Here is a 16,007-nt window from a genome sequence, read left to right as displayed (position 1 = left end):
ATTGTGCATGATAACATCCAGCATGCCTGATCCCTCCCTATGCTACCACTTCGCTTTCCTCGTGACAATACATTTCAATGCAGGCATACTAGATTTTTTTCCAACCCTTTGCTCTCCAGCTGTTACAAACCTACGACTCCCTGCATGATGTTGGGAGTTGGAGTTTTGTGCCATCTGTTGGACACAACCGACACAGGGGATACCGAGATCTAGATACATTCACAAAAACAGGAATGAGAGGTCCCATTCACACAGCCGTATCTGTTTTGTGATCTGCAAATCGCAGATCCGCTAAATACGAATGCGGTCTGTATGAATCCCACAATTTTTGCAGGCCCTATTGTAACGATGCAAAACAGACAAGAATAGGGACATGCAATTTATTATTTTTTTTATGGGCCACGGAAAGGACATACGGATGCGGACGGCACACTGTGTGCTGTCTGCATGAAAATAAATGGGTCCACATCCAATCCGCAAAAATACTTTGCTTCAACCATTTCTGTGCTGCTCACTAAACTGAACTACTCTGCAATCCTCTCCACTGGTGAAAGCAGCGATTCCACATTCCATGGAGAAAAGAGAACCCAAGAGACATCCTGGAGCAGCTCTCTCTGCACTTCCCACGTTCATTACCTGCCCATTGCTGCGGTGCCATTTCACACCAGTACTTCCGCACCGTCAGAATATCTTTCAGCAGGATGCTGCTGTAATCGGCCCCGTAAGTGGCGCAAGTTGTGGGGTCTTTCACAGTGTCGGTCACATGAAGTAAAAGCTCTGTACATTTTAACCGTGGAGCTCCTGCAAAGACATTCAAATACATTTCAGAAAAGCTGCTGCTCCTTAACGTGTAACTGTCATTTACTACAGTGTAGGGACAGGGATGTTAACATGTTTGTAACATACTTTATTAGGGAAAGATGCTTCGTTCTACTAGAAAACAGGGTTTAAAGAGTCCAGGGAACGCTCTAACTGAGCAATGCCAAGGAGAGTCCGTATTCCGCGTCTACAGACCATGTGTAATGTACATAGGAAGGCTTCTCAACATGCCTCTTATCTCACTACCTCCGCTGTGTCCCTGCCTTACTGACTTGCTGCCGTGATAACTGCTGTTAGCTCTTTCCCGTGTGTCAGCGACTACCAGCACTTATCTATTACAGTAGGTGTACAGTGACACAACACACTTGCCGTCAGCGCAGTGAGTGCAATGATGTTTTAATATATTCAGATGAGCAACGAGGGCATTGTCGTTACACCTAGAGGCTCCGCTCTCTCTGCAACTGCCGCTCCCTCTGCACTTTGATTGACAGGACCAGGCAGTGTAAACGTCATCAAGCCTGGCCTTGTCAATCAAAGTGCAGAGGGCGAGGCTGTTGCAGAGAGAGCAGAGCCTCAAGGTAAAATGACAACGCCCCCGTTGCTCCTAGAAGCTCATTTGCATTTATTTAAATTTCATTTTTCTCAGCAATGCGGACACTTATGAACATGGGACAAACACAGATGTCTTCAGCTGCCAAGTGCACATGTAACAGGTCAGACAGTGTCATAGGTACAGATGCTCTTTAAATACTATACTATATAGCGCTGCACAGGTTCTAGACATTTTTGGTACTGATTTCATATTGAGTTTAAGTTGCCCTCTGACAAACCCCAAAAAATTATTGTGCCATGCTCTGGGTGATGCATTACAGAGAATAAGAGGCTGTTTGCGCCTCTCACATACAACCTTCTGGCAAGAGATACAAATACCAAAATCACAGCAGGTAAATGTTAAAAAAAAAAATATATAGTGTAAAGCAATTATATGGTCGGCAGCACAGAGTCTCAGTGTCAGCACTGATGCTTTACAGTGCTGCGGTCCTAGGCTCGAATTAGATCAAGGGAAACAGCTGCATAGATTATATGTTCTCCGAGTGTTTGCGTGGGTTTCCTCCGGGTACTCCGGTTTCCTCCCACGCGCCAAAGACATAGTGATAAAAAAAAAACACCAAAAGCTTCAGCATGCTGTGTTATTGGAAAAAAAGCCAGAAATGCAAAAAACACCACAAATATGAACAAAAACGCTAGTAGCAAAAAAGCACTTGTGTGCCCTGAATTTCACATCTGGAGATGGCAGTTTCACCGCAAAAAAATGCCAGCAAAAAATATGGTGTAAACCCCCCCACAAAACTGCAAAAAAAAAAAAACTACATGTGAAACCACCCTTGATGCTGGGAAGTTGTCACAGTTCCACCCCGGTTACCAGCATTAGATGAGAGAATATTTAAACGCTGCATAACCATTGAAAAGTACATCAAATTCATATCTGTTTGTGATGTGGTAACTGACCACATGGGAGGGGGCAGGGGGTCATTTACTAAAGGGGCTATCAGGGTTCAGAGCTGAACCCGGACATACCTCCATTTTCACCCAGGCAGCCCCCCTGACTTGAGCATCGGAGCAGTTCATGCTCCGATGCTCTCCTTTGCCCTGCGCTAAATCGCGCAGGGCAAAGGCATTTTTTGGAGATCCGGTGACGTACCGGTCTCTCCATGGGGCTGCCAGGAAGCCCAGTGACGTCACCAGCAGTGATGGGCGGGCTTTAGCGCTGCCCTAGCCTTTAAAACAGCTAGGGCAGCACTAAAGCACGCCCATCACAGTCTGTGACGTCACCAAACACAGTGCTGGGCGGAAGCCTCTGCCCGGCAGTGTGTTATTGTAAACAAAAGAGCCCTTGCCCTGAGCGATTTAGTGCAGGGCAAAGGAGAGCATCGGAGCATGAACTGCTCCGATGCTTAAGTCAGGGGGGCTGCCGGGGTGAAATTATGGGTATGTCCGGGTTCAGCTCTGAACCCAGACAACCACTTTAAGATCGGCATTTTAACCCCTATATCTGGCGATGGATCTGCCAAAGTTATGAAGAGGTGCCGACTTCTACATAACTTTGGCACGCCTGTCTAAAATGTAAGCCTGCTTCCTAAAATCAGGCGTAGAAAATGATGAATGAGACAGGCCCGTCGGCACGCCCCTTTCCCCGCCCACTTTTTTAGACCTGGCGTGAGCGGGAAAAGTCTCAGATCGTGGCGCAACAAACCGTTGCACCGAAATCTGTGCCATAAATATGCCTAATATAGGTGTATTTCTGGATGATAAATGACCCCCATGGTTTTTACAGGAAGAACCTGTAAAATAAAGGTGGATGCGCGCCGTGCAGATTTATGTGCAAAAAATCGGCATGAAATCAGCACCAAAACCACACAAATAATGCACAAAAATCTGCGCTATTTATTGCATTTTTTGTGCGGATTTGATGCAGATTTTCCGCAGATCTCACTCTTCCACTGAAAAGGGTGAAATCCCCACAAGAAAAACGCAACAATTCACATGCTGCAACATTTCAAAATCTGCATCTAAGAAAAAAAATAAGTGTACATGAGAAAGTGCGAAAGTGTCATCGCAAAATCGCTTTCAGTTTTTAGATGTGGTTTTTAACCACAACGTCTGAATATCCCTTAATACTGTGTAAAGAGCATCACCCCACCAAAATATGGGCAGCACGGTGACTTAGTGGTTAGCCACCGAGGGGGGTGGGTGATGCTCTTTACATAAGTATAAGGGCAGATTTACATATTGTGGTGAAAAACGCATCTACAAATTGAATGCAATTTTTGCAATAACACTCATTTTTTCTGGGTTTATCAAATTTCACCCTCCAGTCCAGAACAATTTCAGGAATTTGCATGCATTAAATTAAAAAATTAATTAAAAGGGGTTGTCCTGTCATTTATATTGATGATCTATCGTGAATATAGGTCATCAATATCTGATGTGCGGGGGTCTGACACCTGATTATAAGGTGTTTGAAGAGAATGAGGTGCCCCATGTGAGCTTCCTCTTCATTACACTACGCATTCTCTCCCCTGTAGCGGCGGCGTAGTGTAATTACAAGTACTCGCTCCATTCTTGCACCTCCAAGACTTCCCATCGCCGTATTGCAGACCGCATTTGCGGATCCGCAATACACGGACGCCGTTCCGTGGCCATTCCGCATCACGTATGCGGACCCATACACTTCAATGGGTCCACAAATCTGGAGATGCGGACTGGTGCGGAACGGAACCCTACGGGAGCACTACGGAGTGCTTCCGTGGGGTTTCGTCCCGTACTTCCGTTCCGCAAAAAGATAGAACATGTCCTATCTTTTTGCGGAACGGCCGGATTGCGGACCCATTAAAGTGAATGGGTCTGCGATTCGCTGCGGCTGCCCAACGGACGGTGTTCGTGCATTGCGGCCGCATTTTGCAGTCCGCAGCATGACCACAGGGTGCACACGTTCGTGTGCAGGAGGCCAAATAAAGAGGAAACAGCACTCACATAGAGCGCCGTCTCCTGTTCAAACAGCTGATCATCAGGGGTGCCCGGTGTCGGACCCCCGCAGATAGGTCATCAATATAAAAAAGGGTAACATTCACACGACCGTGTGTAATCCTTTCCGTTTTGCGGTCCGCAAATAACGGAATAATGTGTCCGCATTTTGCGGGCGAATTACTTCCGTTTGTGTTCCGTATGTCTTCCGTTTTTTACGGTCTGCAAAAAACGGAAGGAAAAAATTAAAAAGAGAGAGAGAGAGAGTAAAAAAAAGAATTATTAAGGCCTTCAATAATACGGAAACGGATCCGCAAAAAACGCATTCCGTATGTCATCCGCAATTTGGGGACCCATTGACTTGAATGGGGCTGCGGACCGATCTGTGCGGACAATAGTAGTACAAGCTTCATATTTTTGCGGACTAGAAATGCGGAAACACGGATGCAGACAACATACTAAACTTTGTTTGCACATTTTATTCACCCACAGGAATGAATGGATCCGCGGATAAAATTATATGGTCGTGTGAATGTGCCCTAAGATGCGCAACTCATTTAACAGCTACAAAGTAAAAAAGTGCAGTTAAAAGAACAGCAAACAAACCTAGAAACCAGGCCTTGTTGTTAACTCACTTTTATTTGCACATCGGATGAAATATTTCACCAGACTGCTAATCTCTTGCATTTTCTTCTGCCGAGCAGCTTGCGTCGCATGAGAGACATTTGTTTTTGCAGATTTCAGGCTTTCAGTCTCCTTGTATATATATTTCTGTAGGAACCTGTCACAGACAAATTGTATCGAATGCCAGTAGGATAAAACATACATAACCCTCATCATTTCCATAAATTAGACTGCCAATGAACGAACTACTGAATGCAGGACACCGATTCTCATACGGACACTAATAACCTGTGGGCTGTGAGTTTTATACTATTTATTATGCATGATGGCAATTTTATACTACATGACAGGGTGGATAAAAATCAATGATTTAAAAAAACTAAAAAAATAAAAAAAAAGATTTTTTGGATTTAAATCGGATTTTTTTTTATATAAAATGCTTTTTGAGGAAAATATATTACCATCCAAAGGTCATTCCATCATGAAATAAAGATTCGTTTTTTAATTATGTAGAATAAGGCTGTATATGTGTAATTTTTTTGGTAAATAAATTCCATTAATCCATTCACAAGGTCATACTCTTCCAGAGGGTTTTGTAAGATTATTGGGCAGTTTCTGTGCCTACAAGATATTATCACAGATGCTTGGTTTACTTTTGCAGTTCTCAAAACTGAATTTGACTCAGCAGAGATCACATGCCTCTTCTTCACAGCAAAAATGTTATAACAGAGTTGAGAAAAAGACCTTAATCCTAACTTCTACAAACCTATGAATACAGAATCAACCTAATCAAACTAATATGAAAAGTTGTTATTCTAAAAATCTTCATCTACTTGCATATTATAAGTTATACCAGCAAGAATTTGTCTTTATGTAGAAAACTATGATTTAAATCAAATCCACCCTGCTACATGATGAATTTTACAAAGTTTATATTTTGCCTGGAGCAGTTTTTACTATGGGATGTGATTATTGCTGACGTTCTGAAGAGAAGTCGGTGGAGACTTTTTAGGCTACAAGCTGCTGAGTGTTGCTTCCTGCCGACTATTCACACATGTTGTGGTCACACGTTCCTTCTTTGGCGCCATCACTTACCTGAATACCGTGTCCCAGTTCAGCTGTTTACCATGACGGGCATCAGAGTTACGATCTAACTGCTGGACTGTCTCCTGGTCTCGAAGTAGGCGCTTAAACTTATCGATTTCTTTCTAAAATGTAGAAAGAGCTCATTACAGGAAAACTGAAATCTACATTTATAATGTGAGGGCAATGTCACAGGAAAGACGAATACTACTCCAGACAGTGACCGGAGGACTCTGCACTTTCTTTTCTCTGTTAGATCAGGCAAAACAACCACTTTCCAATTGGAATCATTTACCTAGAAATGCTCCTGTACTTGTTATAGTGCCCCCTGGTGTTCTTGCGACCCCCTCTCAGAATGTCCACCTACCATGTGCACCCCTCTTTCCCCGGATCCTCTTGGGAGGCGGAGTGCTTCTTGCTATTTTGCAGCCAATAAGAGTCACTAGAAGCTGCTTCTCACCGGCAATCGGCTCAGTTAGGAGAGTGTTAGGTCCCGGGCTACTTGAGAAACCTTGGCGTGGTGCCCGGGCTTAGACATGTCCTACACCGTAGGACATGTTGACTAATCTCTCAATTTTAAAATCAGTTTGAGGGTTTAGTAAGATCGCAGAGTGCACCTGTCTTTGCTATTTTGTTATATTGATTATGACATCCACACAATTGCTACCTTGTGTAGGATGTCTATTGTGGTACTTGTGGTTCGCTGCGGGCATCCTCCACCGTATGCATTTTTGCTGGGGATCGCCATTAGCAGCGGACCACAAGTGCAGGATTTGCTCCCCTATATATATGCACAACTGCATGTGGGTTTGAGCACCTCCTGCTAATACCACGCTAGTCTTTTCAGTTTGTATATATAGAGATTCCTGGAGGTGTATAAACTCCAATTTAAATGTGCCCGTTTTCCATCTACAGGTCACATTTAGGTGCACCTGTGAGGCCTGGGCTATATCAGCCAGTCTTGAGTGGGACTCGCAGACGCCTCCCTCCTCCCACTGCAAGCATGGTTACATGCTGGAGGTAACTGGTGAGCTGTTTGCGAGTCGGCCCTATGCTCCTGTAATTTGCCCACTGGCTCCTGGTATTGCCCATACGGCTCAGTTAGGAGAGTGTTAGGTCCCGGGCTACTTGAGAAACCTTGGCGTGGTGCCCGGGCTTAGACATTTCCTACACCGTAGGACATGTTGACTAATCTCTCAATTTTAAAATCAGTTTGAGGGTTTAGTAAGACCTCAGAGTGCACCTGTCTTTGCTATTTTGTTATATTGTTATATTGATTATGACATCCACACAATTGCTACCTTGTGTAGGATGTCTATTGTGGTACTTGTGGTTCGCTGCGGGCATCCTCCACCGTATGCATTTTTGCTGAGGATCACCATTAGCAACGGGTCACAACTTGTGCAGGATTTGCGCCCCTATATATATGCACGACTGCATGTGGGTTTGAGCACCTCCTGCTAATACCACGCTAGTCTTTTCATTTTCTCACCGGCAATGTGGACATTAGCCGGAGGTTGTGAGAGGTAATCACAGAACACCAGGGGGCGTCATAAAATGTAACAGTAATATCTAGACACAGGAGTGATTTTATTTTTTAGGATTCCAATTGATAAATTATTGTTTTTGATGATTTGACAGAAACAACTCCTTTCAAGCAGTGTCTAAAACTGATGAACTGTCCTCTGCATAGGTCATCAGTATCTAATCGATGGGGGTCCAACTCCCCTCACCCCCGCCGAGCACTGCAATCTCTTCCTAGGCTTGAGAAGTCACGTTCATCGGTCTCATGACCTTGGCGCAACTCAGTCCAATTCAAGTGAATGGGGCTGAGCTGCAATAGCAAGCATGGCCTCTATCCAATGGACGGCAAACTGTTAAAAAGGCTGCGGCGGTGCAGCGCACACCGGTGTGGTGCAGCTTCTTCAAACAGCTGATTGTTGCGGCTGCCGGGTGCTGAGGATAGGTCATTAATATCAGAATCTCCGAAAACCCCTTTAAAGGGGTTATCCAGGAAATGATAATGATGACCTATCCTCACATCGATGGGCTCGGAGTCCCAGAACCCCTACCGTCTGCCGATCAGCTGTTTCAGGGAGCTGCCACGTTCCCCAGCCGGGTACTGGCAGCTTTACAAACACAATCACATAGCCTAAGAAGAGGCAATAGCGCTCACTGAGTGCCAGCCTTTTCTAACAGCTGATTGGCAGGGGACCCGGGTGTTGAACCTCCGCCGATCCAATATTGATGACCTATCCGGAGGACAGTTCATCAATATTAATTCCCGGATAACCCCTTTAAGCTACCATAGACACCCAGTACCTTACTTTCATATGAACATTTGGCCAACAAAAGGATGCCTACTGTCCCTTGCTTGCACAGTCTCTTCTACTCTTAGACCTGTTGTCTCCTGGTATTTGGGCCCAAAAAACACCCGGACAACATACCCGTCTTTCCGTGGCCTTGTCAGTCTCCAGCTGACGGCAGCAGAGCAGGAGCTCATGTAAAGCAAGACTCATGGTTCTGCGACTTCCAGTTCCTTGGAGAAGCCTGAAGGGGCAACACCACCTGAAATAAGACGCAAAACAGTCTTAGCGCTTAGAGTTCAACTGTCACATTTTATATCAAACCCTGCCGTCAAAATCTCCCAAAGAAAATAAAAAATACATTAAATTCCTCGCTGGCAACTTCCACCATGTTCACAAAGCAATAAGGGTCCTTACACGTGATTTTTGTTTACCTTTTTGCTGCAGTTTCTATGATTTCTTGTGACATTTATTGCACTGTGGGGGTCATTTAATATGAACCAGAAACTGGCATAGAAAAGCCACAAGCTGCAGGTTTGTTACCTTTTTAACGCCACTGTGCATACATTTTGGTGAAAAAGCTGTTTCTACGCCGCCCTTGCCACTTTATGAAAAAGGGAGTGGTGGGTGCATTGTGCTGGTTGGGCCATCAGTCCCAGTACATCATTTACGCTTCCTGATGATGACTGACATCCACACCAGCCGCCATAGATTTCATTCCGGGTCGTGCGCCGCAGGAGGATGTGCCTCATTAATGACAAGGTTTCTGCCTCCTCATAATTTAAATGCATCCTCCCGCGGCATAGGGGATATCAGGACCGGAGAAGAAAAACGGCGGTCTTTGACAAATGACCCCCAATGTGTCTGACCACTGGCATTTTCTTCATGTCATTTTTGCTCTATATAGAAGGTAATGTCAAAATGACTGTAAAATCTCCAAAAGTTACAGTATACTGCGTTTTTGAGAAGAAAAAGAAAGAAATAAAAAACACCTAATTAACAAAAAAAAAATGCATTTTACAGCAGAAAACCTAAGGCTACTTTCATATCTACGTTTTCAATTCCGGGTTTGAGATCCGGCAGATCTGGGCCTATGCATATGGGTTGGTGGAGCCGTGTTCCAAAATAGGGCTTAGGCCTCATGCACACGGCCGTTGTTTTGGTCTGCATCCGAGCTGCAGTTTTTGCGGCTCAGGTGCAAACCCATTCACTTCAATGGGGCCGCAAAAGATGCGGACAGCACTCCGTGTGCTGTCCGCATCCGTTGCTCCGTTCCGTAGCCCCGCAAAAAAAATATACCATGTCCTATTCTTGTCCGTTTTGCGGACAAGAATAGGCATTTCTACAATGGGCCACCTATTCCATTCCGCAAATTGTGGAAGGCACAAGGGCCGCTTCCGTGCTGCAGCGGTGATGGTTGCCATGTGGTGCTGCGCCAATTTGGTGTAGGGACCCACATTTTATAGAGGCCAAAGTGACGTGGTGCCCATGCGTTGTGATCAAAAAGTATACCAAGTGCCTGATGTACAGTAACCCGTTTCCAATATTGATGATCTGTCCTCGGGATCAATATCAGATCAGCGGGGGTCCGACACTTGGCACCCCCGCCGATCAGCTGTATGAAGAGAACGCATTGCTTCACTTGAATGGGACGGAGTGTAACTACAACTGCTCCTTCTCATTCAAGTGAACGGGACGGCGGAGGAGCTGTAATTACACTGCTTGTCGCTGCGATGTTGACGGCGAGCAGGTAAACAGTGAAGAGATAAGAGCGCTGCGGCCTCTTCAAACAGCTGATGGGCGGGGTTGTTAGGAGTCAGACCCCTGCGGATCTAAGAGCTCATGCACACAAATGTATTTTCTTTCTGTGTACATTCCGTTTTTTTTTTGCGGACCGTATGCGGAACCATTCACTTCAATGGGTCCGCAAAACAAATGGAAGTTACTCCGTGTGCATTCCGTTTGTCCGTATTCCAGTTCCACAAAAAAATAGAACATGTCCTATTATTGTCCGCATTACGGACAAGGATAAGACTGTTCCATTAAGGGCCAGTTGTTCCTGTTCCGCAAAATACGGAATGCACACGGATGTCATCCGTATTTTTTGCGGATCCGTTTTTTTTGGGGACCGCAAAATACAGGCCTAGGAAAAGCAAGGCCTCCAGGCTCCGACTGCAGCCAAATAACTGAGTCACGAAGCAAAAGGGATGTGCCGCAGCAGCCGCCAGGTCGTCTGCCCTGGGACGGATCCCAGCAATTCACACTCCAGCAATAGAAACCCAGAATGTAACTTCAGATAAAGGTCTCACACAGCAATGACGTCTATTAACCCCTTCTTTCAAAGAGACCTCTTCTTTTTTTATTTTTTTATTTTCCTCAGTGGCACCATTTCCGGCAGGGAGCCCTCTTCCTTTATTTAACCACTTAGATGCCATAGCCTGTTCATTTTTTTTATTTTATTTTTCAGTCCCACTGGGGGACCGGAAAATGCGACCTCATGATCGCTGGTATAATACACCGCATTCCACATCTCATTTTTTCTTTACGTTGAGCGTCTACCTGTGACGGCAGTAAAAATGTACTGAAATGTATCACTCGATGTACCCATAGGCCAGTGACGGCTAACCTCCGGAACAACAGCTGTGGGTGAAACTACGACTCCCAGCATGCTCCATTCATTTCTGTGGAGTTCTGAGAACAGCAAAGCAAGTGTGCATCCTGGGAGTTGTAGTTTTACCACAGCTGGAGTGCCGGAGGTTAGCCATCGCAGCCATAGGGGGGTCATTTACTATCAGATATACACCGGTTTTCTGGCATATAGCTGTCGCACATTGCAGCGCAAAGGACTTTCCCCCGCTAACGTCAGGTCTAAAAAGGGGGGCAGGGCGGCAGGCCGGTCTCATTTATCATTTTATACGCCTGTTTTAGGTGTAGATAATGTTCTAAATCTATGCCAGCAAGGGAGCAGGTGTAGGTTTACACTGGCGCCTCTATATTTCTTCGGCGGATCCACCACTAGCGCAAGGGGTATTAAGACCGGCGTTTTAGTCTAAAACGCCGGTCTTAAAAAATGACCTCAATACTGTATATTTTTGACTATGCTTGTCCTTGGTTACGTTCCTATACATTGTTTTTTGAAGGACAGGGCAGTGTAGCGTGCCAGACTGTTCCTTCCTGCAAAAAATAAAATCTGGAATTGCTGTGGTTTTAAACAGATATGCTCATGTACATATTCCCAATGATTTTTTGCCCCAGTTTGGACTCTCCTGACCCATTATCAATATGTAAACCAATCCCTCTGGTTTGTTTCCATCCTGTATGTAGCACTTCCTGTTGCTGCATCCAACCAAACCCATAATGCACTTCTCCTTTCTCTGGCACAGCTCCAGCCCCGCCCCTAACAACTACCAGCTAGTTTATAGCTCCTCCCACCCAGCTAGTTACATATACTCCCCTATCACTGTCCCGCCCATGGACATGACATCACAGGAAGAATGGACATGGGAGATAGGAGCAATAAAGTTATAAGAAATACATTACAAAATTACAGCGACTTTCATAAATGATTGTTTTAAAGGATGTTTGTGTAAACTGGAAAATCCTTTTAATGTCTGTGGAAGTAAAAAAAAAAAAAATGGGGTCATTAATATAAAGTAGAACTGGCTTAGATGCCCCTAGCAACCAATCAGATTCCACCTTTAATTTTCCAAAGGAGCTGTCCAAAATGAAAGGAGGAATCTGATTGGCTGCTATGGCCAACTAAGCTAGTTCTGCTTTACACCAGTTTGATAAATGACCCCAAAAGTTTCCAGAAAAAAAGAAGACACAAACTTATTAAAACGATTAAATGTTTACGTTAAAAAGATGGAGCCATAACCCTGAACTTGCATATACACTAAACATACATTAAAGGGTTATTCCTATCTCAGACATTGGGGGCATATCCTAGCCCCACCTCTGGAACTCACACCGACTGTATCTTTAGAATGGAGCCCCGAAAGTAAAGGGAGCCACCGCCGCCCTCCATTCACTTCTATGGAAGCGCAGAAAATATCCGTGCAGCACGCTCAGCTATTTTCAGAAAGCCTATTGTAAATAAATGGGAAGCACACCGCGCAAGCGCGGCCACCGATCAATTCACATCTATGGGGCTGGAGGAAATATATCTTCGGCGTTCCCATAGGAATGAATGGAGCACGGCTGCGGCTCCTTCACTTTGTGGGCTCCATTCTAAAGATACTGGGACCCGCACCTATCAGACATTGGGGGCTTATCCTAGCCATACGCCCCCAATGTCTGAGATGGGAATAACCCTTTAAAAACTAGATGGGAAACAGCCGCAAAAACTGCCAGGGGCTGCACAGCTGCCAAAGCAACGGCACCTTGTAATCGTGGCACTGGGGGGGAGGGGGTGATGGGGAGACCCTTTTTTTTTGGTTTAACCACCTAGATGCCACATTTGCCACGCGGCTCCTGTGCCCATGTGATCATGACGGACATTGCCATTTTGAGGGATGGGGTTATACAGGATTAGAGAAAAAAAAGGCTCTTGTCTGCAGGTTGTATGTGGTATTGCAGCTCAGCCCCATTCACGTCCATATACCAGAGAAATCCGAAGGACAAACGCATTGCAGGTGAGGACATATGAACCAGGCCTTACATGTCAGTTCAGGTAGGTACCCACCATAAGTAGTCAGACTGGTTGTGGAGGCAATGTACCGTCCCTCTAAAAGTAGAAACCGCGTCCCCCCCACTTCCCTATTCATCTCCAGTCATCAATAGCCCCTTCTTTACCCACCCCACTATCTCCTACAGCAGGTACTGGGAGAGGAAAGCTGGACATGTTGCCCATGGCAACCATACGGAATGTGCTGTGGTAAAATGAAAGCTACATTGTGATTGGCTGCCAGGTAGATAATGGAGGTCTCATAGGAGAGATTCTTTTCTGTGAATGGACTATGATCACAGCTCTTCTCTGAGATCAGCACCAGGACTTTCTTGACTCCTAAGGCTATGTTTACACATAACGAATGCGATCTGCTGTCCGGATTAGTGGGTGGCAAATCATCAGTGAATCACAGTAGAAGAGAATCAGTTAGACTCTTAAAGGGGTTCTCCAGGACTGTTATCAACACGGTCTCCAGCAACCTGTCCTAGAGTGTGACTAGCACAGGTTGCCTCCATTTCTATAGCTGCCTGGGTGTGTGGCCTCGCTGTACTGCGCTCCAGTCACTTCATAGGGATGGAAGATGCTGTTAGGCTGCTCAGCCTGTAAACATATCGGATGTATGAGCTCCATTACTATCAGGGATTCTAAATTAGTCATGATGCAATCGGCTGTCATGGCTGAGCAGCCTGATAGCAGTTGGGAGCAAGATCATGTTCCTATCAGGCTGCTCAGCCATGACAGAGGATCACATCCTGACAGCTGTAGAGCCGAGTTCCTGATAGTAATGGTGCAATTGCAGATGAGATATGTTGCAAATTAGGATCTATGAACCAGGCCTTACGTGTCAGTTCAGATATGTACCCACCAAAAGTAGTCAGACTGGAGAGCCCCCTGGGAACTCTGCTCTACAACCTTATGCGATCCTCTGTCATGGCTGAGTAGCCTGATAGCAGTAGGGCTATCATTTTCCTATCAGGCTGCTCAGCCATGACAGAGGATCGCATCATGACTATTGTAGAGCAGAGTTCCCAGGGGGCTCTCCAGTCTGACTACTTTTGGTGGGTACATATCTGAACTGACACTTAAGGCCTGGTTCATAAGACCTCATTTGCAATATGTTTTTCCATCGGATGTCTCTGGTATGGCCGCTTGTCCTGATATCTCACGTATGATCGCTCCATGTCTATAGGGAACTCTGCTGTACAACAGTCTAGACACGATCCTCTGTCATGGCTGAGCAGCCTGATAGGAAAGTGATCTTTCTGCCTACTGCTATCAGGCTGCTCAGCCATGACAGAGGATCGTGTCAAGACTGTTGTAGAGCAGAGTTCCCCACAGTAATGGAGCGATCGTACATGAGATATGCTGGCAGGCTGAGTAGCCTGACAGCATGCTCCATTCATGTAAAGTAACCCCCAACGCAGGAGCGCAGTATGGCAAGGCACCTCACCTAACCTAAGCAGCTGTAGAAATGGAGGCAACCCGCCCTAGTCACATTCTGGGGGCCATGTTGACAACATTACAGGAGAATCCCTTTAACAAACCTCATCAACACCCTATGCCAGTAGCGGGAATGGATCCTCAGGATACGCCATAAATGTCTGGTCGATGAGAGTCGCTGCTCTGGGACCTGCACCTATGTGTAGAATCGGGGTCCCCCAACCCACAGGGTGAGACGGAGAAGAAATAGGGGAGGCCATTTATAGGCAAGATCTTTCCATTCAGTTACAGAAACATTGAGAATGTTCTCGGCCATTTCAGTAACGCCCATAGAAGTGACTGTAGATGCAGGACCGCCATTCACTCTGCCCGTTCAGGGCGAATTCACACGCTGCGGATCTGATGCAGAATTTTGGAAACTCATACACGAGGTCACAGAAACTTCAACTCCCTATCAGCCACGTGTGAATACAGCCCAACCACAGGATCACCGATCATCCGCAGCCCACCAGATATTTGCGGACCCTGCTGATCTAACAGCAAGCCCCTCTGACTGACTGCAACTGGAAACTCCCTTTAACCAGGACCACCCATCACTGATGGCGTATGGACTGGACCCTTCATGATGTCTGATCCATTAGGGCTCAGCACCAGTACCAGGCCCCTCACTAATCAGGACAGTCAGATTTCCCCCATGACAGTTCTTCTATACAATCAGTAGACAATCACACATACAAACAGTATACAACTTTATACAAAGGAACATCCCTGGACAAGCACTGGAGCTCCCACTGCTGCCGGACTGGCACGGGTGGGCTGCTCAGTGTTTTGTGCCCCACTGGTGGCTGCCAACCAGTGCCCGAGCCCTCATTACCTGTGGTGCTCCCTGCCCCGCAGATTCCCTCCTCTCCTCCACGCTGCTCGCTGTGTCACACACAAACTCCTCCGCCACTTTCACTTTTCCTTCCGTCCAGCAGGTGGCGCTGTGTGTCATGGTAAACTAAAGGCAGGTAAACAACCAAACTGCGGGGATCAATAAAGAAATATTATTAATAATAATAATAGTAATTATTATTATTATAATTATTAATAATGTATAATAATATAAATAACAGTAATAATTCTAAATAATAATCATAATAAATATAACAAATGTAAATATTATACATAATAGCAATTGCATAAATAGAGATAATAAATAAAAGCAACATTAATAATAATAAATATAAACAATAATTATAACTAAAAATAAAAGATAAATATTTGTTTAAAAAATGTATACATCATTATAAATAAAGCGCCGAAAGAACCATAAGGGACACATAAAATATCAAATCTTTATTTAGTAATAGATCATTACTAAATAAATGATAAAATATAACAGCAGTGCAGGCTGGCGCTGCGACAAGCCGCTCCCCACAAATAACAATGCTCTATACGTGAATGAATAAAAGAGCAATGGTAAACGTATTCCCCAAGACGCACCTTGAAAAAGCGGAGCGAAACGTGCGTCGGGGTGCGCTCCCAGCTGACCAGAGGTC

General features: G+C 45.3%; 1 protein-coding gene across 1 annotated transcript in view; it reads right to left on the bottom strand.

Moving 5' to 3' along the window:
* Positions 1 to 15,430, bottom strand: part of ATM (ATM serine/threonine kinase) — a 181,343-nt gene extending 165,913 nt beyond the window's left edge. Inside the window, exons 1-5 of the mRNA XM_040426253.1 lie at positions 15,341 to 15,430; positions 8,499 to 8,619; positions 6,064 to 6,176; positions 4,980 to 5,125; positions 637 to 801 (exon numbers count right to left, since the gene is read on the bottom strand). Coding sequence (XP_040282187.1) covers positions 637 to 801; positions 4,980 to 5,125; positions 6,064 to 6,176; positions 8,499 to 8,570 — 496 coding nt within the window. The 5' untranslated portion in view covers positions 8,571 to 8,619; positions 15,341 to 15,430. The remainder of the gene's footprint in view (positions 1 to 636; positions 802 to 4,979; positions 5,126 to 6,063; positions 6,177 to 8,498; positions 8,620 to 15,340) is intronic.
* Between the last annotated feature and the right edge of the window lie 577 nt (positions 15,431 to 16,007).

This window comes from Bufo bufo, chromosome 3 (genome assembly GCF_905171765.1).
Source record: "Bufo bufo chromosome 3, aBufBuf1.1, whole genome shotgun sequence".
NCBI classification, from domain to species: domain Eukaryota; kingdom Metazoa; phylum Chordata; class Amphibia; order Anura; family Bufonidae; genus Bufo; species Bufo bufo.
This window is presented reverse-complemented; position numbering and strand designations above follow the sequence as displayed.